General features: G+C 40.5%; 1 protein-coding gene across 3 annotated transcripts in view; it reads left to right on the top strand.

Annotated features, from left to right (window-relative positions):
- The first annotated feature begins 4723 nt into the window (after positions 1 to 4723).
- LOC115583762 (histone deacetylase 7-like) overlaps positions 4724 to 27806 on the top strand; it is a 46014-nt gene continuing 22931 nt past the window's right edge. The window contains exons 1-5 of one of the 3 annotated variants that reach the window (XM_030420938.1): positions 4724 to 5082; positions 24074 to 24258; positions 25905 to 25989; positions 26456 to 26570; positions 26752 to 26828. In XM_030420938.1, coding sequence (XP_030276798.1) covers positions 5064 to 5082; positions 24074 to 24258; positions 25905 to 25989; positions 26456 to 26570; positions 26752 to 26828 — 481 coding nt within the window. In that variant the 5' untranslated portion in view covers positions 4724 to 5063. Of the gene's footprint in view, positions 5083 to 12114; positions 12581 to 24073; positions 24259 to 25904; positions 25990 to 26455; positions 26571 to 26751; positions 26829 to 27806 lie in introns of those variants that run through there. The other 2 variants (XM_030420937.1, XM_030420939.1) reach the window with 2 other exon arrangements.

The raw sequence follows: 27806 nt of genomic DNA, 5'->3' as shown, positions 1-27806 counted from the left end.
GGCAAAGTTTCACGGTACCGAAAAAAAGGTTCTTATCGGTTCTAGTGACAACATTCAATCAGCAGCAGTGAGCGAGCGGCACGTGTTCCGCAGGAACGAGCGAGCTGTGCACACTGCAGTTGTTCGCAGGTGGTGTGCTGACGTCCCAGGACACAGCTCTCGCTTCGCACAGAAAGTAGATGTCTCTGTCTTTGATCGGGTCGGGATCTCGGAACACTGTTAGCGGTAATTAGCTACCGAGACGATTTCACAGAAATCATTTCAAACCACAGGGAATTAACGTGAAATTAGATTTATTACATTTTTTACTTGTTATCTTTTTTCAAGGCATTATTTTTCACTGGCCCCACTGGGCCAGTGCTTGGAGCGTTCTGGTGGCCCTGACAGTTTTAAAAGCACATCCGAGCCACCGGCCATTTATATGGTCGACCCCTGCGTAGCATCAGTCCCTTACAGCCAATCTCTTTGTGAGACAGCTGGTCACAACAGATGGTGAGATCCCACTATGTCCTTAGGTAAGAATCCTTTTTGCCAAGTTTAATAGGTGAGGTACAGGTGTGCCGACTACAAAGGTGACAACAGCAAGAAGTAACTGTTTGTCCAACATGGCAGCTTTGTAAGAAGCTAACTTAGATGCAGGTCTGCTCCAACACTCACCTCTTTTAAATCAAGACTTAAAACATTTCTTTTTGCCACTGCTTTTAACTGAAGCAATTCAAGTCTTTGAACTGCATTATTACTCTGAGTTTTGTTTTTTTGTTTTTTTTATAATGCAATTTTTAATGTCTTTTAAATGAAATGTTTGTCTTTTAATGTAATTTGTGTGTGCCTGTAAAGCACTTTGAGTTGCCTTGTGTCTGAATTGTGCTATACAAATAAACTTGCCTTGCCTTGCCTTGCCTTGCTGCTATGGCAACAGTTATATCAGAACTGGAGGGTATGTTTTATTGAAAGAGGAGCAAAGAACGGCACTGAAGTCTTTTCTTGATGGAATATGTATTTTATTCCTCTCCCAAATGGCTTTGGCTATGTCAAATGGTTTGTTGATCTGATTGGTTCAAATTAAGACAGATGCTTCATCCAGTCACCTGCCAAGTATTTTTTGAGAGTGCCTGCCCTTTTTCAAACACTTTCCAAGGACGCCTTCTCAGATGGTTTCTTGTAACAAAGCATCTGGTGAATCAGGTTATGAAACTCTATCTCTTTTCAAATGATACCCCGAACTAAGCTGAACATGAGGGAAAGAATTTTGGCAGCAACCAAAATTAATTTCGAAGCACCAATCACATAGCAGACATTTTCATGCAAGTGCCACAAGGGCCAATCCTAAAGTTGGATCTCTTTATGGGAAAAAAAGATGGTCATCCACATGCAGATAAGACATTTCCAGTATTTTTCCTATACTTGTGATCTGTCTCAACTGCTCTGGCAGATAAAGGCGCCCCCTTTTCCTCCTGCTCTTCCTCACGCTGATTTTTCGAGACTTTTAACGGCCCGTGAGCACCTCACGTTTCCAGGCAATGCCGATCCCATTGTATTCCTCAAGGACTTCTAACCTGCTTCTTATCTGCGTCTCCTTTTCCTCTCTGTGCTCCAGAAGGAACCGGTTAGCCATTTGTATCAACTCAGCCACAGCATCGAGATTGCTCGGCTCCCATCGATTAATCCAGATTGTGAGGAATTTCTGCTCACAGGGCTTGAAAAGTGGGTTCATGTGAATGCAGAGTGTGTTGTTTATGCATATTCTTTCAAATATGTTTATTTGGAAACCAGTCACTTAATAGAGAAATTGACAGTTGACAATTATGTTTCCTTGTTTTTTACCAAAGGCAAGAAAAAATAATCCCTGACAAAAAGAAACGACTTCGTTTATGCATATTCAAACCCACATGGTCACTAGGTGGCTAAGTGGAAATTCTGGGAAGTCCGATAACTGGAAATTAAATACAGAATTGTAGAAAAACAGAGAACTGCATTTCATCAAATTCGTGACATATTTTGGTATTGTTCTAATCCTGCATATTGTGCAGTAATGTGTTGCTTTTTTGCTTTTGTATATAGACTGGAAATTTGCACATCACAATCTTCTTCCCTGCAGAAAGTTTGTTTGAGGAGAAACTGAGACCAGGGCAAGCCAACCTCAGAATCCCTCTCACTTGCCATGAGGACAAAGGGTCATAACCCCCAAACATGGGTTTCCTTTGGTCAGTATGTTTTCCCAAAGGATGAAGTTACATTTGAACCAGAAAGCTAATCCATAGCAGCGATCGCAGTACTGGAGGAAGCCAGACCACACAGCAGTTGAGGTCAGGAGGGTTGTTGACCCTTTTAGCTGCATTTCTCTTCCACAGACGTAAAAACATGCACTCCCTAAATCAACTAAGGTTAATTCAACTTAACAGGACTAATGTGTGTTGGCAGGGATCCAGGATGCTGTCTGCTACCGACTTGTTATGTCTGTCTGTGGCATTGTTATGTCTGCTGAAAGATTTGTGGTTGGTCAGATGAAAGATATCTTGATTTAATAAGGGCAGAATAAAACATGCCAATGACGCAACCCAGTGGCCAGAATAAATGTTGTGAATGTAGAAACCTGCGGTATGTTGCAACTTAACATTTCTTTGCGTTCAATTTTCTGTTTTGTAACAACACTGTGCGTATGCCTCTGGTTAGGTATAGGCATTAAAACACTTGGTTAGGATTAGGAGAGGATCATATTTTGGCCCAAAATACCCCGAGTCTTGTCAAAAACACACATTTTTATCTCAACAAAAATATTGGAAATGTTCCCAAGGTCTAATGAAAAATATCCCATGGTGTCATGGTTAAAGAAAATGTTGAAAAGCTGCAGTCCCTCGTCAATAACAGTTAGTGGTTCCACGCTTACAAGTGCTGAAACACACTCCCTAACTGCAGCCACTGACTTTGCAGCACTCTCCCCTGTAACTCCAGCACCATCCACTCCATCTCCCAATATGACAGTCAGATCGTAAACATGTAATGTGAACCTGATATGGCACATGTCGTAGAAACGTCAATATGGTACTTAGCTTATGACACTGACATCTGTGAACGTATCAGTGGTTTGCAGAAAACATTAACTGCCAACATTTTATCCTGGAAACTAGGCTTTATTTAGGGGGCTCCTACTGTACATATGTAGATCTTAAAATCTTATTGAAGAAATGTTAAGAAATTCACTGTTTTGATGATTAAATAATGAAAGGCCAACATTCACTAGGTTCAGCTGCTAAAACAGAAGGATTTGCTGCTATACTGTATTGTATATTTATATGAGTTGTATATATAATTAGTTGACATTTTTTGGTTTACAGTCTGACAAACAAGATATTTAACCTCAAACTCTATGATAGCAGAGTAGGCATGAGTAGGCGGTAACGGTTAAGGCAGGAACACACCGGCCCAACCGTTGGACGTCTGAAGCGTTTGGAGAGGCTCGGACGAGGTCGGGAGCAAATATGTTTGGTGTGTTCAGCTGCGTCGGAAGCTTTCGGAGCCGCGCGGACGTTGTCGGATCCGACTGAGCATGCGAAGAATTCCCAACTTGTCAAATAGTGACACTTTGGGATGGCAGCCGATCAATCCCAAAGGGTCAGTATTTCATGAGTTGGGAATGAGAAATGTATTAGATCACATTTAATGTTTTTGAGATTTTTTTGCAGGCTTTACAGTAGTTTGGAGAAAACCATGTTTCCTTTAAACAAGCTGGAAAAGCTGGTGTCTCCACTGCATGACTCCAGTTCAAAATCAGATATGAAATCTGTGGCCAAACTTTGCATTTGTTAAAGACATCATTATCCCCTGCCTTATTATGTTATGTTGCATCCAAACGTGCTAAACGGCACTCCAGGCTCCTTCTTTTTTTGTCAGCACTCTGATGTTGTAGATTTATATGAATGAATCTCTGGCTACTCACAGTTCTCAGTAGTTACGAAAACCACATGCAGTAACTTCCGCCTGTATTTCCGTGGAAATGTACATTTACCAGAATGACGGTACCTCAGAAAATACGTACATTTAAATCATGAAGCCACTGATCCGGTTTCTCACGTTATTATGCAAGCCAAGAATGATTAAAGCACTTATAAGTATGTTCACAGAGATTAGATCCCAATGAAAAAAAATGTTACACACTGCTGAGCTGTAATTGCCGTTGTGAAATATGTCGCATGTCAAAATAAGCACAGTGAATGCTCAATTTGTGTGTTTACATGGAAATGAGAGCTTGACTGGGTCGTGGAGTTTTTAGGGATAGGACAGAAGTTTATCCCACATGCACAGGAAATACAATGGGCAGCTATAGAATCATTTAATTCAAAGAATATATCATCACACATTTCTGGTTACAAAACTGGTGTAATGCCAGTGAGACGAACCAACAACAAACTTTTTTTGTTGGATTTTTCTTGAGAAACAACATTTCCAACATGCACAGTGTAATACCACTGTGATATGTCTTTTAACACTTCTAAACACTTTTCATTTTGGTCCTGTGCATCCGAAAGCAACACTTCCTGCGATTGTCCCTCATACACAAGCGGCTACACAATCTGTTGCCCTCTCTCTTTCTCCGTCTGTCCAACGCACACACAGATACACACAACGTCCACATCTCCCTCCCTCCCTCCATCCCCGGAGTTTCTGGTGAAGAAGGGGCAGCACTGACAAAAAGCTACAGAGGGCTGATAAGGCAGAGCAACTGTGTCTTCTCTGAACAAAAGATAGATTAGATTAAGTGAAAGAGAGAGAGAGAGAGAGAGAGCGAGAGAGAGAGAAAGAGAGAGCGTGCGGGCGGGCGCGAGAGAGAGTGACTGTAGCTCACATGAGAGGAAGTGCAAGACACAGAAAAGTCAGAGGCAGCCTGTTGTGTCAAACATTTAACTGCGACTCCCTCTGTCAGTGCACAGTCGGGCTCGAGCGCTGCAGCACCACTCCCCTGTCAAAGCAGGATCTATCTGCTGCCTGAGCCTCCCTGCCTGTCCGACTGCTGCATCTCTGATTCACTCGACTGTTGTGGGGGGCACGGAAGGACCTCTCACTGGATGTCAGCACCCAAAACAGGTAGGAGTTGTTGCACGTTTACACACAATATATTTATTGGTTTAACAGCTGTGTGAAAAATGTGTCTTTCAATGACTGTGTATGAGCAGGAAAGTATATTAAACCTTTATGTACTCTGAAGAGAAGAGAGGACTTTAGCTGTTGTGGCGGTTTTGCAGATGTGGACACAGTTTCGTGAGCCAGTTGTTGCTGTGGTTCATCTTCGCTGTTTCTACCGGCAGATGGTCAGCTTTGGCTGGCTTCAGCTGTGAGAATCTTGGGTTTGTTCTGAATTTACTGTAGCGGCTTTTCTAAGTGTTGATATCGCTGCAAATGATTCAAAGTTGTGCAAGACAAATATTTTGGCAAGAACCAGAAAAAAAAATGTTTTCTTGGTTTTATTTGTTTGGTTTTGGAAGTGTCGTTTCTCAGGACGGGGAAGGGGAGAAAATTGGAAACAGACCCACCCACCCTGGAGAGCTAGTCTATCCACGAAGTATTAGAGTGCAAAGAATGAGGAGACACACAACAACATTCCCTCACTGCAAAGCTGAGGATGATGAGAAGAGAGAGACAAGAAAGAGAACCTGGTCAGAGAAAAGCTGAGAAGAGGCTAGGGTTGACACAGTGACAGTTTATTAAGTTGCTGGTAATCTCTTTTCAAGCAAGGACACTTTCAAACATTAAAGAAAAAAAGTTGACATTCTTGAGTTGTCAAATCTTGCTTGTGAATGCATTATTTTATTTGCCCATGCACCAACACATTTTTTTATAGATACCTCACATGACTGCCACATGCTTACAATATTATTATAAGATTAGAAAGGACTCGAAAGAAGGAAAAAATTAGCAGAGTTTGCTGTGTGTAGCAACTTGGCATTTCACCCCCTCCTTCCTTGTTTTTGTGCACTGTATATAAATCTAGCTGCATAAGATGAAATGCTGGCCTCAGCCTGTGCTTGCTCTCTCGCCCAAAACACTCAACTTTTCACTCTATTTTTACTGTCCCGTGCAGCTTCAGACTTGTCTATGTGGTTTGTTCAGGCTATAAATCAGACTGTAACTCGTGTGTTCTCTCTGAAAATAATGGGAGTATAATAATGACATTCGTGGTTTATTTGGCCTTTTCCCTGCAGTAATGAACACTCATGATGATTTAAGGGCGTTATATATTGATAAAACTTAGCAAACTAGAGCATGAAGGCTATCTTAGAACAGATGCCACCCTGTCCAAACTTTCACTTAAAACAAAAACAAAAATGCTTTGTTGAACTGTTAAAAAAGGCTCTTAGCAAAAAGCACTTTGTGTCATACTATGTGTTCAGCGGTTTACAGTAGGAATGAGAGTTGTAATAATTAGTCCATTGATCCATCAGTTTAAAGACAGAAAATGAATGACTAATACTTTACATAGTTGATTTATCAAAATGCATTTCTGAGCAAGAACAGATCTTTTTTCTCAATGATAGTAAACTGATTATCTTTGGATGTTGGACATTTGACCTCACGAAGCAAAACATTTCAAGAGCCTCTTGGACATTCACGAGCATTTGTCAAGGTAAATTAATAGAATAACTGATTAATCAATAATGAAAAGTCAGAACATGAAACCATATTTGATTATACTGGGGGAGAACAAAGTCCTGTTGTGTCCAAAGTGGGAAATCAGTCTCAGCAAGCAAACTGTATAAATAACTTGAACTTGATGGTCTATAATTCCATCACAGTGATAAATCATTGAACTCTGGCTTTGTTTTGGTTTGAGGGGCAGCAGGTTAAGAGGCCAAAGTCAGCTGGAAGTGGCCCACGGGGACTCTCCCTCTCTCAGGGTCACTGAATCAGTCTGCACTGTGAAGGAGTCCCATCATGGGTGTCTTTATCCAGCCAAGGGGGGTTTGACTTAAAGCAAAGAAAGATTGGCGACATTGATGTTTGTTGCAATTTCAAAGATTTGACACTTGCCATTTGTAAATTATTTAGATTTTCCTCAATATGTATCTTAGAGAAGTCATTGTCTGTCTTAACCAGAAAACTCAGAAAGTTACATCAGTAATGACTTTTACTAAAAGAATCAGTCCAATAAATCAAAACTGAATGTTTTCAATTACCAAAATGACTTGGATTTGTCATTGTTCCATCACATTTTCCAAATAGCTGAAGGACAGTACAGTCACTTGGCTGAACGGTAGGCCAAAAGTGTGGCGATCCAAAATGGATCACCTCTCATTTAGTCCTCTCCGCTCTAAAGAGGGCTCTTCATCACAGCAGAGGCTGCCAACTGAGGTCAGGTGAGCACTCTAACAGGGTAAAGAAGTTACTCCAGATTAGCGGATGATATGAATGATACTAAAGAGTGGCTGATAGTTATTTCACTTCCATACCATAACCTGAACAGGCTGTTGTTTGTGTCTAGATGACAAACAGTAGATGCAGTCATTTTTTTTGAGTACCTCCCCCTTGTGGAAAAGCATTTTTACTGCAAGAATTTAATCTAATTTTAATGTTACTGCCATGGGGAAGTTTAAGTGCGCAGGGAAAACTATCATAGAGATTTTGTCTTGAAGGAAGTGGTTTAAGAATGTAGTTTTAGAAAGTACCACAGAGATTGATATAACATATAAAATAAATGTTAATGAGTTGTTGCTTTTCTATATTTCTCTCTGATAACATTATCATTCAGGCCAAGGATCTCTGAAAATGTCTTTTTTTCTGTCATTTTATTTAGCTATTAAGCATTTAATCCACAGGAGTGTCACTGAAATCACAACTTCAGTTTGACACGTTTCTCTTAAAGTCACAAACCTTTTCGGGTACACACTGTTCCCAACTCAGTGTTTTGACCTTTTTCAACACGGGCACACACAGAAGTGCAAAGGCGTCGTAAAGCAACACTTTCCAGCATCAGAGTGAGTTTCCAGAGAAACTAGGCGTGCGCTGTCTATCTATCCTCCCTGTGGGTTGACTTTACTTTGCTGTTGGGAATGGAAAGGCTTTAGAGGCTGCCCACGGCCTCCAGCGTCTTCTCAGTTCAAAGTTACCGCACAGCTGCTAGCTAGGGGGGCCTTCCTGAAAACGTGCAGTCGTCAGTTATCACGTGGTGTTCAAGTGTGTTAGAACCAGAATGATGCAATCCACAACCACTGTTTTACATATGTAATAGATTTTTTTCTTTTATGTATACAACAAGGCAGTGTCCTGTAGATTCTTTAGTTGAATTTCCTTTTTTCTTTCTGCATTCAACAAATCCTGGCGATTTAGAGCAGCATTGAAAATAAGTTTTGGCCATTTTGGGATCAGCTGTAAACAAAACATTAACACTATATCACATCACAAATTTTGTTGTGGCAAACATGTTTTAGTCTCCACTACCTCCTGAGGGTTTTAGCTCTTTAGCTGTTAAATGCTTCACAATGTTCACCAGCTAGTCGATACTGTAACTTTGTCTGTTGGCTGTTTGGTACTCTGCAGGTTGCAAGCAGTGGGTTTAACAGAGCTATCAGAATGGCATCGGCCCCAAACATTTCATACTGGTCAATTCACATTATTCTCTAATATATGAGGTGCATTTCACACAACAGATAGAGTAGTATTATATTTAAAAATATTGATTACTGCATTTTTAAGTCTCTCATATTGTAACATGGTTCCACTTTACTAGTACTAATACTAACACTTACACATTACAATTATGTAACTCTGTATATATGACCCCTTCTTCATGTCTGTCAGTCTTGTAAGAGGCACTGTATTCTTTTAAGGACTTTTCTTCATCGGAAATGAGTCAACGCATGTCTCTGCTTGCGTGTGTGTGTGTGTGTGTGTGCGCGCGCGTGTGTATAAGGTAGGATGACCCCCTGGATAGTCAAAAACAAATTCTTGTTTGCGGACCCCTGGCCTCCACCCGTTACCAGGAAATCTGTTCAACTGATAACTCAACACATTCCACAGGTAACACTAATGTACTGTGGCATTTCCATCAGTGACCCCTCTTATATCACACACATTATCCACATCAAACTGTCACTATCAGAGGGAAAGTATCCTTGCAGCACATGCAACCACAAAAGCTGCCGCAGGCCTTTTGTTTTGGTGTGTGAGTGTGCTGTCTGTGCAGCTCTGTTGGTTTTTGCCTGATTGTGCATCTTAATTATCTCAGCCTTTTCCACTCTCTAATCACTTTCTCACCCTGCCTATCTTTTTCCCGACTACCTCCTTCTCTTTCACTCATTTTGGCAATCTGCCCCGCAACTGCTGCTCCCTTCATCACCGTATTGCCTGACTGCATTCCTCTCATTCCTACTTGCTTCCTGTGACTGGAAGAGCAGTGAGCCCTACTGGCCACAAAACATCACCTTGGAGTCCTACCCGTGTATGCCATATGTGTCCCTTCCTGTCCTCACTGCGCTGGCTTTCAGTTTTTAAAATTCTCTTGGGCATTCTATAAAAAATTGCATCTCTCTTGGCATCTGACAAGATTTGGGGGTGACTTTTCCACAGCATCTCGCTCATACTCTCATTGTGCTGTGAGGTGGATATTTTTGTTGTGTAGTCTGGTGACTGTTCCTTTCTCCATGATCGAGTCACTCCTATGCTGCTCACAAATTGAATGAGCTTATGGTTACAACATAGGAAGTTGTGTATGCAATATGCTGTTTTTAAGTTTTGAGAACACCGCTGCTCGGCAACAGTGTCTAGAAGCCACAAGGCTAAAAATTTAGCAAGCTAGTAAATCAATCAATCATCATTTTCCTCAGGGATACTGTGAAGTTACAAAGAAAAACTCCAAACAAGTAAAATTGCAGTTTCCATCCATCAAAAAATGAAGATCCATGGCCACTGCATCTCTGAAAATGTCAGCAAAGATTCATGACCTTGAGGCTTTTAAGAGGCATAACATTTTCACATCAGCACGTATTGGACAACATGCAAGCTGAAACCGATATATTTTTGATAGGTCAATAATATTGGCAGACATATATCTGTTGGGGTCCAGTACACACGACCCAGTTTGAAGTCACACAGACAGGTTGGCTTACACATATATCCCATCACTCACATGCTACCAAGCAATGGCACTGTTATGCAAATTTGCATGTGAAAAAATATATCCCGTACATCATAGTACAGCATTCAAGCTTAGAGCTATTGGTGGAAAGCGACAATTTATCACTGCCCTGACTGCTGTTCTTGTTTCATGCTTCAGTACTCCTCAAAAACTAAAACTACTCAGCCGTCAGCTCATGCACGTAATATATTACAACCTTGATTCCATTCCATTGTAAAGGCCATAACAAAAGTCAATACATAAAGAAATACTCAAATAGATATAATTGAACAGAATTAGCTAATTTCTTTTTATACGTGACAGTTATCAAGTATTCTCTAAATCTGCAAATAGAAGCAACTCTGTCTTAAGCATGTGCTGCTCAAAATGGAAGATCCGCTATGAAATTCAATTTGCTTCTGTGCTTCTCAAATTATTCAGGCCACAGTCAACCCGTGACTTGGAGATGGACTATCATGTCATGCCAAGAGCACAGGGAAAAAGACATACTGTTGTTGAAATTAGACTGAGTGTTGTTGATAACGTTTTTTTTTTAAGCTCAGGCTGTAATTTTCCCCTTAGGTAGACAATTTAACTGAACAACACAAAGCTATTGACTCCCTCACAGGACAGGACCAGCCTGGGTCACGTGAAAAGATTGGCTCTGCTCACTGTCTTTTACTAGCTGGTTTGTTCCAGACCGGATTATCTTCATGGATCCAATGATGTTGACTTTTTTGGCAGAGGCTAGATTTGGCTTCAGGCAGGATGAGAAAACTCTAAGAGACAGTAGGAGTTCAGTTAAGGAGAGAACATGTGAGTGTAAAGTAAATTCAGTAAAATTTGTGTATGCCTATAAAAACAAATACAATAAATTAAGCGCAAAAGTACATCTACTAAAGACTTACTACTCTATTTGCCCCCTACACAAAGATCTGATTTGTTTAGTTTTTTGTGCAGGGTTCGTACACATTTATCAAGGTCAAATTCAAGCACTTTTCAAGCACTTTTAAGGGTCATTTTCAAGATTTTCCAGCACCTTTTTGCTGGGGTAAAATACGTATCTACAGGAATATATATACTAGTGATTTTTTCTTATCACAATTATGTACATTGTATTATGCTGTAAACATCTAAAATTATGTTTCATAATAGCAAAAACTTCAGAAATTAATTATCCAGTCTGATCTCAATTTTGTGAAAGACAGAGTTATAATGTCAAGCACTTTCAAGCACTTAAACTAAAATCCAAGCACTTTTCAGGCCTTGAAAACACAACATTGAAATTCAAGCACTTTCAAGGATTTCAAGCACCCGTACGAACCCTGTTTGTGGATCTTTTTTCTGAAAAGAGCATCAACAAACAGATTGCATTCTTATAGATTTAGGATACAAGTTGATTGAAATCCAGCGCTTGTGAAAACTGTTGGAGTTGTTCTAGGACTGAGCAATTTCAAAGTCCACATTAAATTTGCTTTGAGTGATTTATTTAATAGAAAATAAATTAACTTGCTGTTTGTTCTTTAGGTGGAGACTTGACTCGGGCACAACTTGTCAATTTAATGACTTTAAATTTCCTTCAGTAACACTAATAAAAGACTCGACTTGACATGGTATTCATGACTTCGAGACTCGAGTTTTACTTCAGACATAGACAAAGATTTTCTTTTATTTCTGTGATGACAAAAGCATTTTTTTTTTTCTATAGACCAATAACCTTTCTGAAAAATTTACTCAAAAACGGGTTACTTGAATTGCAGGACAGATGCATTACGTTACTCGTTACAACAAAAAAGTGTCCGAGTACTGTAACAGATTATTTTATTGTCTCACTGTCTGTGAGGGAGGAGTACAAAAGGGGACCGTTGGGTCTTGCCCCGCCCAAAAAAAAGACATCCTAAATGGTCCCTGTTGAATGTGTTATGATGTTGTGGTCCCCGGTTGGATAGAAACGCGCGCACACACAAACACAAACAAACACACACACAGGGGCATCCTCCTCACCCAGCCGAGTTCAGCAGATGGAGCCCTCACACCAGCAGCACGCACACGGATGAAAGTGAGACTCCGAGCAGGTTTTATCAGCAGTTTCACCGCCGTCAGTCAGACTCTGTGAGGAGGAGACAGCACATGAGTGGAGAGCAGCTTTCATTGACGGTGCACGGTCTTCTTCTTCTTCTTCTTCTTCTTCTTCTTCTTCTCTCTCATTTTAAAGTGCGTGTTTAACGGCTCTGACAGCGGCGCGAGCTGACGGCCGGAACCAACGTTTTTTTATGTTGATTCAAAAGAGCCGGCGGCTAGCTTCACACAGTGACTCCCAATTCAGCCAAGAAACAACCGAAATGACATGGATAGACAGCCGGGCTGAGCTTTTATCCGCCTTGTCTTGTTCCTGAAGTACTGTTGCGGCTCCAGACCTGCTCCAGTGCCGCATGACATTCAGAACACGTCGCGTTTGAACTTCACCGTCAAAAGGTAGGCGATGTTTACTCGCTTATGTGCACTGTGAACTAGCTAGCTAACACCCTTTTTCAAACTTCTAACGACTTTTTTAAAAATGTATTTATTTTTAAAAGGCTTTAACTTCATTGCTGCTGTTTCTGTCCTTTCCCTGTGTTCAACAACTCATGTCATCCAGAACACTTGAACTGAAATAGTGTTGTTTTGCTTGTGTTGTGGTAAAACCATAAAACAAGAGTGAACAAACATGAACTGCATTGCCTTTGATAAATCCATGTTTTCCTTCCTCTGGCATGCGTCCAATCTCAACAGGTGGAAAAGCTCACCTGGCTGAGATTTTCACTGGCACTGCAGTGTTTTCCCCTGTTCATTTGAAGGAATGCAGTACAGCAATAAAATATGGCATTAATAATATCCAAAATCAGAGCGAGCTTGCCATGAGGTCATGATCCACAGTCAGATGCTGCAGTTTAAATGAGTAAATACCTTATTACCTGCCTGATTGACTGCCTAATTGACTGTGTGTAACTTAAGGTGCCTTGGTAATTATCCTAATCTGACCGTTCAACATGCCTATTTTACAGTCAACAGTGCAAATAATTGTGTAATTATGGTATTAAGACCTCATTGTGTGTGCAAGTGTAGAATTTCCTACTGGATGTATTTCTGCCATAACGTCATTGAAAAGTTTGACTCATTCACTACTAGGCAACAAATGTTTGGTTGTTCGATGGACCATGGGGTGGGCAACTGTGTTCGAGTGTGTGCACTGTATTATGACAGAAGTCGTAAAAATTGTTAGATCCCACCCAAGCCTGCCCCTTCAGTCCCTAAAATGAAAACACACACACACACACACAAGGCAGCCATGCGTGGAATAATGTTCTCATGTGTCCAGGTTCCCTCTCTGGACGGGATGAGGTCATAGCCTCAGTGTTGTTGCGGGGATATAGTTACATTAGTTTCATGTGGGCCATGCCAAAGGAATCGACACCACCTACACTCCTCTGCCCCCTCTGTGATGTCTTTTAAATCTCTACCTCACTCCTTATTTTTTTCCTCTCCTCATCTCAGATAGCCAGCAGTGATCATTATTCTTCTGACTGGATAAATGTCTAACCTTGTGCTCGCATCTTTGTCTCTGCGGCGTGCAAATACTGTATCCAGTGTGTTTACAAAAGCGTATCACTGAATGAAGACTTTGATCATAATAACCAGCCCTTTATGCTGCACGATCGGTGTCGTCTTACTCAAACTGTTGATCACAAAGGCCCCTTTGCTGCACAAGTTGTGACAGCCTATGGGTTTGGCTTTGTGGTAGTCACTAACAATGAATAGGCCTCATATGGCTGAAGGTTAAAGTGAAACTTGACCACCATTATCTTGGAGAAAAGGCAAAATATTCACACGTACACTGGAGATGTAACAACTCTGTTGTCTCTCTTTCTCTCTGTTGGTTTCGTCTGCATTCTTGTAGACAGATACATTTTCATGTCAACATAGTTAACCTCATTCCTTCTGCAGTTGGCATCAGCTGTGAGTCACACTCTGGCCTAACTAGTTGTCAGGTATTGTTGAAAATGATATTACTCTAAAACAGTTTCACTGCAGTGCAGTTGCTAGCAAACAGTGTTGAATGAAACTTCTATAATCCTCTAATAGAAATTCACAGCTATTTAAAACACATAGAATGTTCATGTGTATTTAAAGCCTTTTCTGAGCATTCAACTCTCCATGTGGTTTAACACGTACTGTAGTGAAGCAGAAGTGTGCTTGTTGTTTTGGTTTTCTTTTCTGACTTTCCTGGTTAGATGTTTATTCAGTAACATTTCAATGGTCCCACACTGAGGAATCATAAATTCTTCTCTGGATGCCTCTTTTCTCTTAATCTTTTTCTGTTGTCATTGAGAATAACTGACTCATCACTTTGTTTATAAATGTCAGAAAATTGCAGTATCACCAATGTGACATACTGAAATCTTGTTATATCTGACCATCAGTTCAAAACTCAGATATTCAAATTACTATGAATTTCTTGAAAAATGACTAAAGGTTAATTGATTCTAAAAATAGACCTGGATTCATTTTTTTTGTAAATGAACTAATCGATTAAACCTAAGATAAGACAAGGGGTGAAACTAACCATTATTCTCATAATTCTCAAGACTTCCAGATATATTCTTACAAACTGATTAATGGTTAGGTCTTAAAATCAGAAAATAGTGAAACACTTAAGTAACAATTTCCTAGAGCACAAGTATGTCTTAAAATGTCTTGTATTGTCCAATCAACAGTCCAAGAATATTTTTTTAAAAAGCACTTAACGAAATAATCTAGTCACCTAAATAGTTGCCAATTATTTTCTTGCCACTAGGATTGCAGAGAATTTCATTTCAGCATATTCCATTGTATGAAAACTTCCGGTTATCATACTATGTAAATTTTTCTCATCTGCGAATATATTGATTTCTGCCATATGAGTGTTATTTAAAATATATGCTACACATCAGATGTATATGAAGTTTCATGTCTGTCAGAACATAATACTTTATGAAATCATTAAGTGTATGTTCAACCGAAAAATGACCTTCTGTTTATGTTCCTGTTGACAATAATAATTGTGTTATTGTACTGTGAAGATCTCCGATTGCAACCTCACTGTCTGCTATTTAATTAAATGATTAATTGACCCTTCTAGGTCGGGCACACTGTAATGTCTTCAGCTTGATAAGTTGAGGTCATTAAATGTCTAGTGTATTGTTTTTATTTTACCTTCCATGCTACATGGAGGACTAAGATGACCAGTGAGGGACTTTCCACCAGTTGCAGATTAATCACTCATTTCCAGTGTATTGTCCATAACACAGCTGAGTAAACACTGATAGTGAGGCTTGTTTGATTAGCTTATTAACTTACCCCTCTATTGACCCCAGACAGACCTCTTAAGAAGCGCACCAAAGACAAAGTCATATTTAGTTATGAGGCCATCATCAGATACCCATTTTGGGTATAAGTTGGTGCTGGAGGCTAGTTGTGAAAGTGAATATCAACCTTTTCCCAGGACAGATAACCTTTAAAAGTCCCCAGTGTTCTCCCACTGTGAGCCACAGCAGTGCACTGACAATAGGGACAGTGTTCTGGACCAGCCAAAGCCCCTGATCACATTTCCTGTTCCTGATTTAAGATCAACTCAGCTGACTGCTGATACACTCTACTCCTCAAAAAAACAGCAATGGTATCATCACCCTGCTTGTGTATATTGTGTGTGTGTGTGTGTGTGTGTGTGTGTGTGTGTGTGTGTGTGTGTGTGTGTGTGAGAGAGAGAGAGAGAGAGAGAGGGGGGGGGGGGGGGAGAGAGAGAGAGAGAGAGAAGAAGGCAAAAGATGGAGAGTATTAGGGAAATCAACAAAGTTCAAACAGAGACAGTTGCTTTATCATTACCAGCAGTAAAAACAGAGTTGTACGAGAAGACAGTAACCTTATTCTTACTGGCTGCAGGGTGTATTTGAAACAAAGAAGCCCCTCTGTGTACATAGCCTTCTAACCTAGTGTGCAATAACAGATGATTTTGCTCAGTATACTACAGTCGCAGGGGCGGCTTGTAGTAGGAAGTGGGCATGAGAACCTGTTCTCTCAGTCAAATCATCCTCATGCAAGGTGTTGGGTTTTACATGAAAAAAACAAATACATACCTGTTTTTTTTGTGTGTGGGTGTGTAAAGGTCGAATTCTTGCAGGTGAAATGTGGTGATGAGTAGTAGGGGTGGATGTCTATTGTGGAGTCAAGTTGCACAGACCATTTACCTGAATCAGTCAATGCTTAGATATCAGTTGCCGTTTCTTTTGAAGTACATAGAGGAAGTCAGCTGGTGTTCCCGCCAGGTCAAATATGGCTCATGTTGTAGTTTGCATAATTGAGGGTGTTGTTAAGGTGACAATTTGTGTCTGAATGAGGGTGTGATTGTACTAATTTTCTGTGTCAACACTGATGAGCACCTGCCAGGTCATGAGAGTACCAGTGTCAATTCTTCTAGCAGCAAAATAAAATGTGTGTGTCCTCGGGCAAGACCGTGTTTCAGTCTCATGCCACCCTTATGACAGCTCCCTGGTCGAATTAGGCTCTATTTTCCCCAGTTCCAAAAAAGTTGACCCTTTGGAACCCACAGGAGAAAAAATGACTCATTTCAACAATTGACACTCTGTTTTGGTTGTGAGAAATCAAGCTGGCAAATCTAAAGAGCATGCTAGCTTGTGACACTCCACGCACAGCTCTACAGTGAGCTGGCGACCCCTCATCTTTTTTCCTGTGCCGCCTAAGGGACACAACATCAAGAGAAGTCTCACAGCTGTCTGACCTCTGACCTTTTGGTTGAAGGCAGGGACAGTGCAAAACAGTACAGATGAATATGAGAGAGGAAAGGAAAAGTAAAGTAAGTAAAAATAAATAATCTAAGATCTGTTTGTGTGATTATGCTGTTGACAGTGTGTGTAGGAATCTTGCTTATGTTGTGGCATAATAAGTTGTTACTTCTTAAGCCCTATTAAGGAAATGAGCTGGGCGTTTTTTTTTTTTGTTTTTTTTTACAGCATTTGTTGCCATGCTAAACAAATGCCAGGGACCCTATAATGAGATATAAGCTAGACATATTTTGCATTAAAGCTGCAATGATGAGTCAATTAATCAATTGGTTGATCGGAAAGTAAATTAAGAATCTTGTCAGCTTTGGACTGTTGGTTCAACAGAAGTACCAATTTGAAGGCACCACTTTGGGCTCTGGGGAAGTTTTTTAGTCCACTAAACTGTTAATTGATTAATTGTGATAGTCATTGGAAGTCTAATCACTAATAAAAATAATTGTTAGTTGTATTCCATTTGCATGACAAAGAGTTTGACAAAGATTCCTCAAATTGCATTGTGATTGAAGGAAAAACAATATGCAACTACTCTGATAGTCAAATAATGGTTTGACTGGTTTCCCAAATGTTGTAGGGTTCCAGCTTTCTAATTGTCAAAATGTCCTGCTTTTCATGTCAAATTCAAATGAAATACTTACTTAATACAGACAAAGCAAGCAATTTAAAATCTTCACTTTGGGCTCTGGAAAACTGTGGTTGACATTTTCTGATGTCTGACAATTTTCATCAATCATTAGTTGCAGCAGTAAAAAATGCAACAGACTTGTAATAACTAACAATCTTGCATTTTCTTACAGTGAACTCCTCTTAACATTGAATTACTGTTAATTTAAGATATATAACAAAATCTTAAACTAGAATCGGGGTCAAATATTCTTCTATAAAAGTCTATAAAACATTTACAGGAATTCCCTCACATTTAAACTTGGACTGGTTTACTTGTATAAAAGTAAGAAAACACTCAAAAAGACAGTCAAAATAGAGCACAATTGGGGCGCCGTTTAGCTAAGTTGGTAAAGCAGGCGTCCCATGTGCTGAGGCTCTGCAGTGGACCCGGGTACGACTCCCGGCCCAGGTCCCTTTGCTGCGTGTCACTCCCCCTCTCTCTCGCCCTGTTTCCTGTCACCCTCTTCAGCTGTTCTATCAATAAAGCCATAAAAAGGACAAAAAAATACTTAAAATGAAAAATAGAGCACAATTTAATCTATAACTTTAGATTAAACCTGAACATTGGGGGCTTTGTGGTGGGTTGGGGCAGTATTTGTAATGGCTGCTCGTATTTTTTATAAAGCAGCATTGTGTAAAGCACTTTGTGCTGCTCGCTCGTGTATGAAAAGTACTTTATAAATAAAGTTGATTTGATTTGTGTAGGAGGATGTCACATTTCAGTGCAAATTAAATCTATAATTTAAATGTTGTGTGCATAGTGTGTGTCTGTGTGTGTGTGTGTGTGTGTGTGTGTCTGTGTGTGTGTGTATGTGTGTAAAATAACAAGTTTAACCAATTAGTAGTAGCATCAATTAATCTGCTAGTCGACTAATTGGGATAAGCCAATATCAACAGCTCCCACATAACAGTGACTGTAGGAAACTCACTTTCCATTCACATCTATTTGCAGCAGCACTGATATATATCAGGCTGAAGTTATTGACAGCCAGTCACACACACGCCATACACACACAGAAGCATGTGTGGGCAATTGGAAACACTATTAATATACTTATAAGCACACACACATGCCACACACTCGTAAAAACAAGTGGTGTGATGCTATTAATATTTTGAGAAACAGCAACGTACTAAGTCAATGTCATCAAACATATGTGCACTTGCATGATTACACACGATAACACAACTGTTTACTGACAGGTGACACTAAAAATAAACCAGCATGGTTAGGTTTACTGAAACAAGCACAAAGAGCCACTGTGTTCCTCTAAAAGAAACAAATGGACACTATTAATACACTGGCACCAACAAACACCAGCACTGATGCACTGGTACACATGCACACGCAGCCACAACTGTCGCACAAGCAGATCTTACTTATACAAACACAAAGACCTGTTGTGTACACTCAAAAGAAACAGCTGCGAGCTATTAATACCTTGGCGCGTATAGGATGAACACACACAAGCACACACACATATGGATGCACACATAAGAGATTGATACTCCAGCTGCTCGGAAGCAGAGGGACAGAATGTCCCCAACAGCTGTGGATTCCTCCAAACGTAAGGACGGGGGAGGGTCAGAGAAAAGGGCGGAAGGATAGGTGGTGGGCTCGAGGACTGGCGAAGGTGGCCAGCCTGGTGGATTCCCTGTCATAAAATTAAAATTGTGACGTGTGTGGGCGGCGTCACTCCGATGAACATATTGAATCTAAAATCTGCACAATCTAGACTGACAAACTTGATATTTTCAAATATTGTATTGGGATATGAGACAATGCATCATCTTAGATTTTGGATACCTATACATTGTGATATGGCATAAGTACTGTCTTTTCCTGGACTTCATTACAGTAAAGTATCATTTTCTGAACTGACCAGCAATACTTGCTTTTACCCACTTACCTATTTTCATTATTGATTAATCTTCTGATCATTTTCAGGATATATCATAAAGGGGCCTATTTAGACAGGCTATAGTGCATAGTCCAAAGTGCTAGTATGTGGATAATCTGGGCACAAAATGTGGCGCATGGTGAAAAGGGTTGTATTTAAACTCTGAATAAGTCATGGGTGTGTTTTGGGCAGAACATAAATAAATCAATCCGAGTGTCATCTCCCATTCCCTTTAAGAGCCAGGTGCACCAGGACCTGACACATATTAAACAGCACTCGTCTTCAGTGACCGACAGGGATTTGTTCCTCAGCTGCTGGACCTTCTGCCCCGCTGTTTCACAATCATCTGTCTAATCAACAACTCTCTCTCTGTGTGCGTGATTCCGCAGTCCATTGATCAGCCGGGACGGTTCATAGTATCAGTAACTTGGTCGATAATGGGTGCAATGAGAGGGGTTAAATACGTCCCTAATGATGAAAATATTAATGGCATTACCTGCAGCAATCCTCCCAACAGTGGAAACAATATGTGTACCGCTACATTAACATGCACATTTGTGCACAATGAAGAGCTGACTTCATTGATTATTTAAAACTCCTGACTCACTGACACTCATGGAAATATTTAAAATAACTGATAGCAGCCTCTCAAATGATAAAATCAGAGTGTATGCACGGTGTGAACTCCCTGTGTAGGTGCATCTTGTTGTCTGAATAATGCCCTCTTAAATATCAGGAAACAGACTGCACCTTTGACTTAAGACCAGTTTTTTGTTGGTCAGGAGCACACAGGTGGGCATATACATTTGCTATTTACACAACACGGGCACTCAGCGTGAAAATGACAACTGCGTCCGTCTGAAACTAGCAATGACACTTGCTGTGCGCAGCCTTGATGCCAACTGTAAGATAGAGCTCTTAGTCTATAAAATATCAAAAATGCTCACCGCAATTTCAACAAGCCCAAAATGATGTTTTCAGATTGTCCAAAACCCACCGACACTTCATTTGCTATCATAAATGACAAAGAAAAACAGCAAATCTTTCCATTTAACATGCTGTTACCAGCAAATGTTTCATATTTCTACCTGAAAAATTACTTCAAGGATTAATAGATTAGAAAAATAGTTGTCAGCTTACTTTCTTTCATTCAATTAATGATAAATTGTCTAATCGTTGCAGTTCAAGCTTGGTTATATCTCACAGGACATTTAGTCTCTGAACTCCTGCTGCTCTTTCTGCTTTGTTGCTCATCTAACCAGGCATAAACCTCAGGCTGCTGCCTGTGTTTATGTATACAAATAGTAACTAGCACTTGAGCTGATGTGTGACTTCCAGACTCAACTCTATCCAATTCCACTGTGGAGTTCACTGCAGCCCAACAATAAACAAAGTACATTTTAAGGCCGCGCTGTGGATATAAATGCTGCTAAAGGACATCTGTAACTCTCAAGCTGTAGAAATGAAGCCCTCCAACCAAAATAGCAGCCTCTTCTTGCCTAAATGAACCAAGAGGATGTTATGGTGGAGACTAACTTTAGAAACAGGAAGTCTGCTTATGTGTGTGTGTGCATGCACACACCACTAAAGCCTATGCGTGTGTGCAGGTGTGTGCGTTTTAGTGCTTCAGTGTGCTGCTGCAGAAGGCGAGCAGAAAGAGGATGATGGTTGTGAAACGAATATGCTATTACAGAAACCAGAAGTTTGTCTCCTGTCTATTTATAGCAGCACAACGCTCAAATGAGAGACAGAGAAGCACGCACACTGATCTTATCGAGATCTGCAGTTCTCCTTATTTTTAAAACGTTCCAGATTTTATCTTATAAATAGCATTTCTTTTCAGTTTTAAAATATGGAACTTGCATTTTTATAGCACAGTTTATGAATAGCAGACCGTGGACAATTTAGGCCAACAACAAAACAGTGTACAATGGCTCTACTTTTTTTGTAATGTAATGATGAAACAAGTTCTTACTGTAAATGTCCTCTCAGTAGGGAAGTTATCAGCAGCTGATGAAACCTTTCAGGATCAGGGTAGAAAGATACTTAACTGGCTCTTTGAATGCACCTTTTGTGACTGAGCTGGTTTAGTGTCCAGTCGTTTAATGAGTCACACTGCCTAAAGTCACAGCTTCAGAAAACTCAGCTCAACATATTTGTGTGGAAGATTGGCTTTTCTTTAAAACTGCAGAAAGATACAGATAGATGGGTAAATACAGGTCTTTGAAAGTAGATCATGTGTCTCTGGGAGGACGTACAGTGTCATATTCTTGTAGAATTCAGATGTGTATGCTGAGGTCTGGTCGTCGCTGTATTTTCTTGGTAAAGATATACCGCAGGTGTTTCTTCTCTGTTCATATGAGAGGCCTGACTTCCTGATCATTTCCTTTCTCTCAGGGGAGCTGACTTGTTTGGTAATCGAGTGTGTTTATGTATGTGAGAGACTGTATGCAGATTATTTGACTTCCCACCACAGCCACCGTCCTGCTGCTCCCGTGATTGTCTAATTTCCTTTGAAAACGCACAGACATTCTTCTGGTAATACATACCGTTCTGCTTTAACGTGTAGCCTACTTCCTGTTTCACCAGTTTTGTTGATTACAGTAAAAGAATTCAAAGCAAAAAAAAAACAAACCCTGTCAACTTCAGCAGTATTATATTGTCACCAGTCGAACATAGGGTTGGTTGAAATATTTCCCTGAGGTGTTTTGTCTGACATGTCTTTGCATCCTTGAGTTACCTGACAAGGTTAGGGTTAGCATTTAGCTGAGCAGTTCAAGAGGCATGTAAATTGCGGGGATAATTTTTACAAGAGGTTTATAGTCCTTTTACGATAAGCTGTACAAACAATCATGCGTCAAGTCTTTTTTTAGATACATTCATTTTGTTTGCAAAAAAAACAGACCTGAAACAACTTGCTTTAAACTGTAGGATATTTTCTCTTGTCTTGTTTTCTCCCTGCCTGTTTTATCATGTCCTACTCCTTGTAAGTCTCACTTGACCTGCAGAAATAAGACCGTGGGAGTGTTTGCCTCTTCAGAGGAATTTTGTCAACCCGAAACGCCTTCACAGACATAATTATGAGTCAGTCTTGCTGTTGGGAATGAGGGCCAAATAACGCTGCCTGGGTGCTGTACTTTTGCATTGTTGATTTCAAAATGTATCTTATCAGTGTAGTTGGTATGAAAAAGTAATCTTTTATTTGTTCACAAACTGGATCACTCCCAAAACAAATGAATAATTGCAATGCAAGTATGTTTCTTAGATACTGTGGTGTGAGAGGTAGTGCTGTTTTGGAAAGTTGTTACTGTGCTACACTGCTGTCCCCAGCGTGTAACGTAATTCAGGAGAATATGCCAGTAAAAGAAATCTCCACTTACAGGAATTATGTGAATAATGTTGACTAATATTTTGGGTTGCAGTCATTCAGGCTTTTGAGTTCAGTAAATTTCCATGTCCTTGCCTCCCTCTCACTGTCCCTCTTCCCCAGAGGGAGTAAGGTGTCTCCTTCCATACTGTTTCTGTGTACACTTTTGTGTCAGTACCGAAACATTCTTCTCAGTGTTTATTGGTGTCTGGTGTCAGTCATATTGACACGTGAAAAGAGTATCAAGTTATCTGTGATTTTGCATATGTTTTTGTCTTGTTGTTACAGTGCATCACAAAACTGGAGAAAAACTCATGGCTCATGTTTCTTCACTACCAGTTAGCATCAGTCCTTCCTGTCTCATGTGTTATAGGTCATACTGTCAGGCCCATATTTTGCCGTGCATGCTGCAGTTAAATCATACAAAGTGAAAAGTAAGGTTAAGATATTTTTCGGTGGCCTCTGGATTGCATAAACGGATCAAAACCTTTTCGCACTCCCCTGCACCTATAAAAAGACATCTGTCTTTTGTTAGGACACACAAGCTTGGTTCATTTGTCTCGCCCATTGCCAAATTTAGCCTTTTATTTCTTTCATTTTAGTAAAACCTGGAAGGGAGATGACAGATTGATGTACCTGACCCAAATGCCTTGACCACACAATGCTCAAATCCAACTCCCCACCCTGTTTCCTTCATTCCTTCTTTCTTTTGTGGCCCTCCAACCCCAACACACACAAACACCCCCTTTATTTTGCTTTTCTGAATGCGCTGTTGGACAATGGCCAGTTTACTCGAGGCAGGAAGACTTGAATGAAATGAAATATGACTGTTGAACGTGCAGAGTTTGAGTACAAATACAAATCTGGGCATACACTTACGCCAAATAAACTGAGTGCACTCTTGGTCATGTTTATGTAAAACACAAGCAGTAAATGATGTGCAAATTGTTCCTGGACTTTTTCTGTGAATATCCTTAGGGGACCCTTTGTGTGATTAACTGGACATCCAAATATTTGCAAAACTTTTGATCCTCTTACTCGATATTGATGATCTTTCTTTGACAGGCTTTGATCTGTCCCCACATTGACGTACATAAGCATCGACAGTTATACCCTTCCACTAATTCATGTTATTTTCTTTCTCTCTCTCTGTCTGCAGTGGATGTGATCTTCAGTAATCAGGTCTCATTATCCATACATGGGGAGCAGCTCATGGACCTAAGTGTGACCCAGAGGTTCTTGCATCCAGGCGCAGATTCTGCCATGCTGGCCCCCCGCCCTCCCTTCTTTGTGGGACCCCTCACCTCTCAGCATTGCTCCCAGTTTTCCCAGCAGCACTTGCAGGTAAAGACAAATTTATGTGTCAAGAGTGTATTACTCTGGAGTCTGTAATAGGCTGACAGTGACAAAGCAAAGATTCTGCAGGACCAAGTGTAGCCAGTAGCAGTGTGTGTGTGTGAAGTGGGGATGATAATGGTACTTTGGTTTGGGTAAATAGACCAGCTAATTCTATGATTGATGTTTGGTTGTTTTTTCAACCAGTTTGAATACCGTATTTTCCGGACTCACACTTTTTGGGACATTTGGCTGGTCATGCGACTTATAGTCAGGTGCGACTTATATATCAAAATATATATAATGAGTAAACATTACCATCTACAGCCACGAGAGGGCGCTCTAGGCTTCCTCCAGAGTTGGCGGAGTTGTTCAGAAGCGACACAGAGGATGAAGAATTCAATAGATTCAGTGATGTGGAATGAGATCGACAGCTTGGTGAACTTGCTTACCGGTAACTTGCTTGCTGGACTCGCTGGCTTGTTATGTTAATTTAGCCTATTCTGCCTCCCAGGCATAATAATAATAATACATTTAATTTATTTAGCGCCTTTCAGGGTACCCAAGGACACTTAACAAAGTGGAACAAACAAAACAAAGAATAAATGGAGTGCCTGTCAGTCCGCACAGAGTGAATAGCAGCGTCATATAAACAAACTTGAGTCTGGACTCGAGGCTCCTTGCACACAGTGGGGGCGTAGCAGGAGACCAAGAGATCCAATCCCAGCGATGGAGCCTGGGGTGAAGTGACAGCAGAGGTCCAGGAGTTCCTGCACTGAACACCTGAAGATCCCACAAGCAACAGCGGAGCAGCAACCATCCAACATCGCCACAAGCCGGGGGAGACCACAGCAGCAGAGGAGAGCGACAAAGGAGCCAGGCCGTGAATAGCCCTGAGGTTGGGGTGAAGGGAGGACCAACGGAGCAACGATGGACAGCCCACAGAGTATTGAGTACGTTACGTACGGTTTGAAAGTTAGCGTTGCTATGCTAACAGCTGATCGACGGGGCTAACAGCTGATTGGCGGGGCTAACAGCTGTCATGTTAACATACCGGACACCTATTAAGCCTGTTGTTCTGTGTGATATTGTGTAGTTCAATAACTTGCCTTTCCAGATTAAATGTCTGTTCTTGGTCTTCAATTTTGTGAAATATGTTTCTAAATAAATGCGACTGATAGTCAGGTGCGACTTATATATGTTTTTTTCCTCTTCATGACGCATTTTTTGACTGATTATACTCCGGAAAATATACGGTAATTCAAATAAAAACTGTGATATTTCATTATCATCAGTACTGAGCATTGGGAACACATTTACGAATGCTCGTGAAATTTATATATACACGAGGGTGTGATATACAGAGTGAAAGGCCGGAAGACCTTATGCCACATTACCACAAGAAGAAGCCAGCTGCATCTGCCTTATACCTTTACACAGGTTGAATGTTCAGTGTAAATAAGAAAACGCGTCACCCTCTCAACATTATATTCTGAGAAAACTTTAAGTCAATGTTAAGTCCTGTCGAAGATTTTTGTTTTTTGTAACTAAACGAGACATCAGAAGTTTCTGTCTCTTTTTGTGCAGAACGTGCATGCATAGTCCAAGCAGACTAGACTGATCAGTGTTAATATGTTAATTTTTTGTCCTCTCAGTATAACATTGAACAAAGAGAGATGGACGAGGAGGACAAAAGAGAAGTGCTAGACCAGCTGATACGGAAGAGAAAAGATGAGCAGAGTGAGTATCACATGTAATGTATTTCTCCATAATGTAATGTGCTTTCGTAGGTTCCCTGAAAGGCCATTTGGTTGTTGACGTGCTCTCCATCTGAGTCATAGCACACTGTAGGTTTCAATGAAAAAGGGGGGGTTTCCAAGAGTACTGTGATGTATTCTCAGATTCCAAGGAAATTTGTACTCATATCAAACCAAAGTCAAACAAACAGACTTGTTTCAGGAAACACTTTGTGGTGTTTTTATTTTTTACCATGTAGAGGAAATGAAGAGATCGTAGAGGAAAGTCACAAATATCCTGGATCCTACTTTAGAAGTCTCCTGAAAACTATTCACTTTAAAAAACATTTTGTCATATTTTTCTATATCATCCCCACTGTGGGCTATACATAGGCTCCACCTCTTAAGTTTGGCTGTGCATGAACCAGATCATTGTCTTTCCATGATCAAGTGTCTTTATTGACTGGTAGGTGCTGTAGCCAGTCCTCTGGTGAAGCAGAAACTTCGGGAACACATAATCATGAAGAGCCAGCCTATCCATGACAGGGTTACTCCCAACCACTGCAGTCCTTCACCAGGATACAGGTGAGAGACACAGACAGACAAATACGACTGTGACATTTTACTGAGCTTCCAAATGCCTCTTCATTTTCAGGTTTAAATAAAAGAAATACATTACTGTTAAATGGAAATCTAGAAATGGAGGCAGTCTCTTGATACCCGGTCATTAGTGAAGCAGCCCATTCAGTGTTATTTTGTAACCTAGGCTCACGGTTCCTGACATGTCCCCGAAGCCTCAGCCTACATCCTGTGACCAGCATAAAGGCTCCCTGCGCAGGACAGGTGAGACACCTCTGGTTGTTTGTGTCTGGGATGGGGGTTCCCACCCTGGGGTAAAAGCTGTGAAGGTCACTGGGGATTTCCATTACAGGTCTGTTCTGTTGTGGTGCACCCTGTGTAATGTGAGTTAGACTCAAAGTCATCTGAACGCATAGCTAAATGGGATATTTTGTTCAGTGTGACTTTTCACTGTCTATATATTATTCTGTATATTCTGGACCAGAGAATGAGACAGTGAGGGAGATAATGAATGTACCCAGGAGTGTCCTTTCCAGTGAGACGAGGGAAACTCATTAAGTGCCAGGCCTGCAGGGCCAGAGAGAGAGCGAACAGTCATAAAACAACAGTAAGACACAAAGACCAAAGCAGTTACATAACTTTCACTCAGGTATGTGTAAAATGAACTGCGTGAGAGTCCAAAGCAGGTCTCCCTCACAGTCTGAATGAGAGTGGGAGTGGTTTTGTCTTCCTGTACATATCTGCACTAACCATTCAAAATGCCATTATTTATTTTCGTTGTCCTAGAACCCTGAGATGCCAACACACACACACACACACACACACACACACACACACACACACCCTCCTGTGCTTTTTTTGGCTCAGTGACAAAACAAAGCTGCCTTTTATCTGCTCTGAGCCAGCCACTGATTGATTGTTTTGTTTGGGCTTATTAGAGCCTGACCAATGTAAACATGGGACTTTTCTTTTGCTATAGACCAGGGTTGAGGTATTTGCTTGGCTGCAGATTGCTTTGACTTTGCTATGAAAATTGAGTGCATCAATATTGTAGGGGTGGTGAAAAAAATCGATTATTTATTAATCGCGATTATGATATTGACGATCATGATTCAATTATTAAATTTCCAAAAATAGATTAAAAAAAATATATATATATATATATTTATTTTTTTTATTTTTTTAAATAGTAATACAAACTGGAGTCCTCCTCTTACTGGCTTCCGCTACATGGTCCACAGT

Source organism: Sparus aurata, chromosome 6, assembly GCF_900880675.1.
Source record: "Sparus aurata chromosome 6, fSpaAur1.1, whole genome shotgun sequence".
Classification (NCBI taxonomy): domain Eukaryota; kingdom Metazoa; phylum Chordata; class Actinopteri; order Spariformes; family Sparidae; genus Sparus; species Sparus aurata.
Note: the sequence above shows the minus strand (reverse complement) of the source record. Positions and strands in the feature narration are given on the sequence as shown.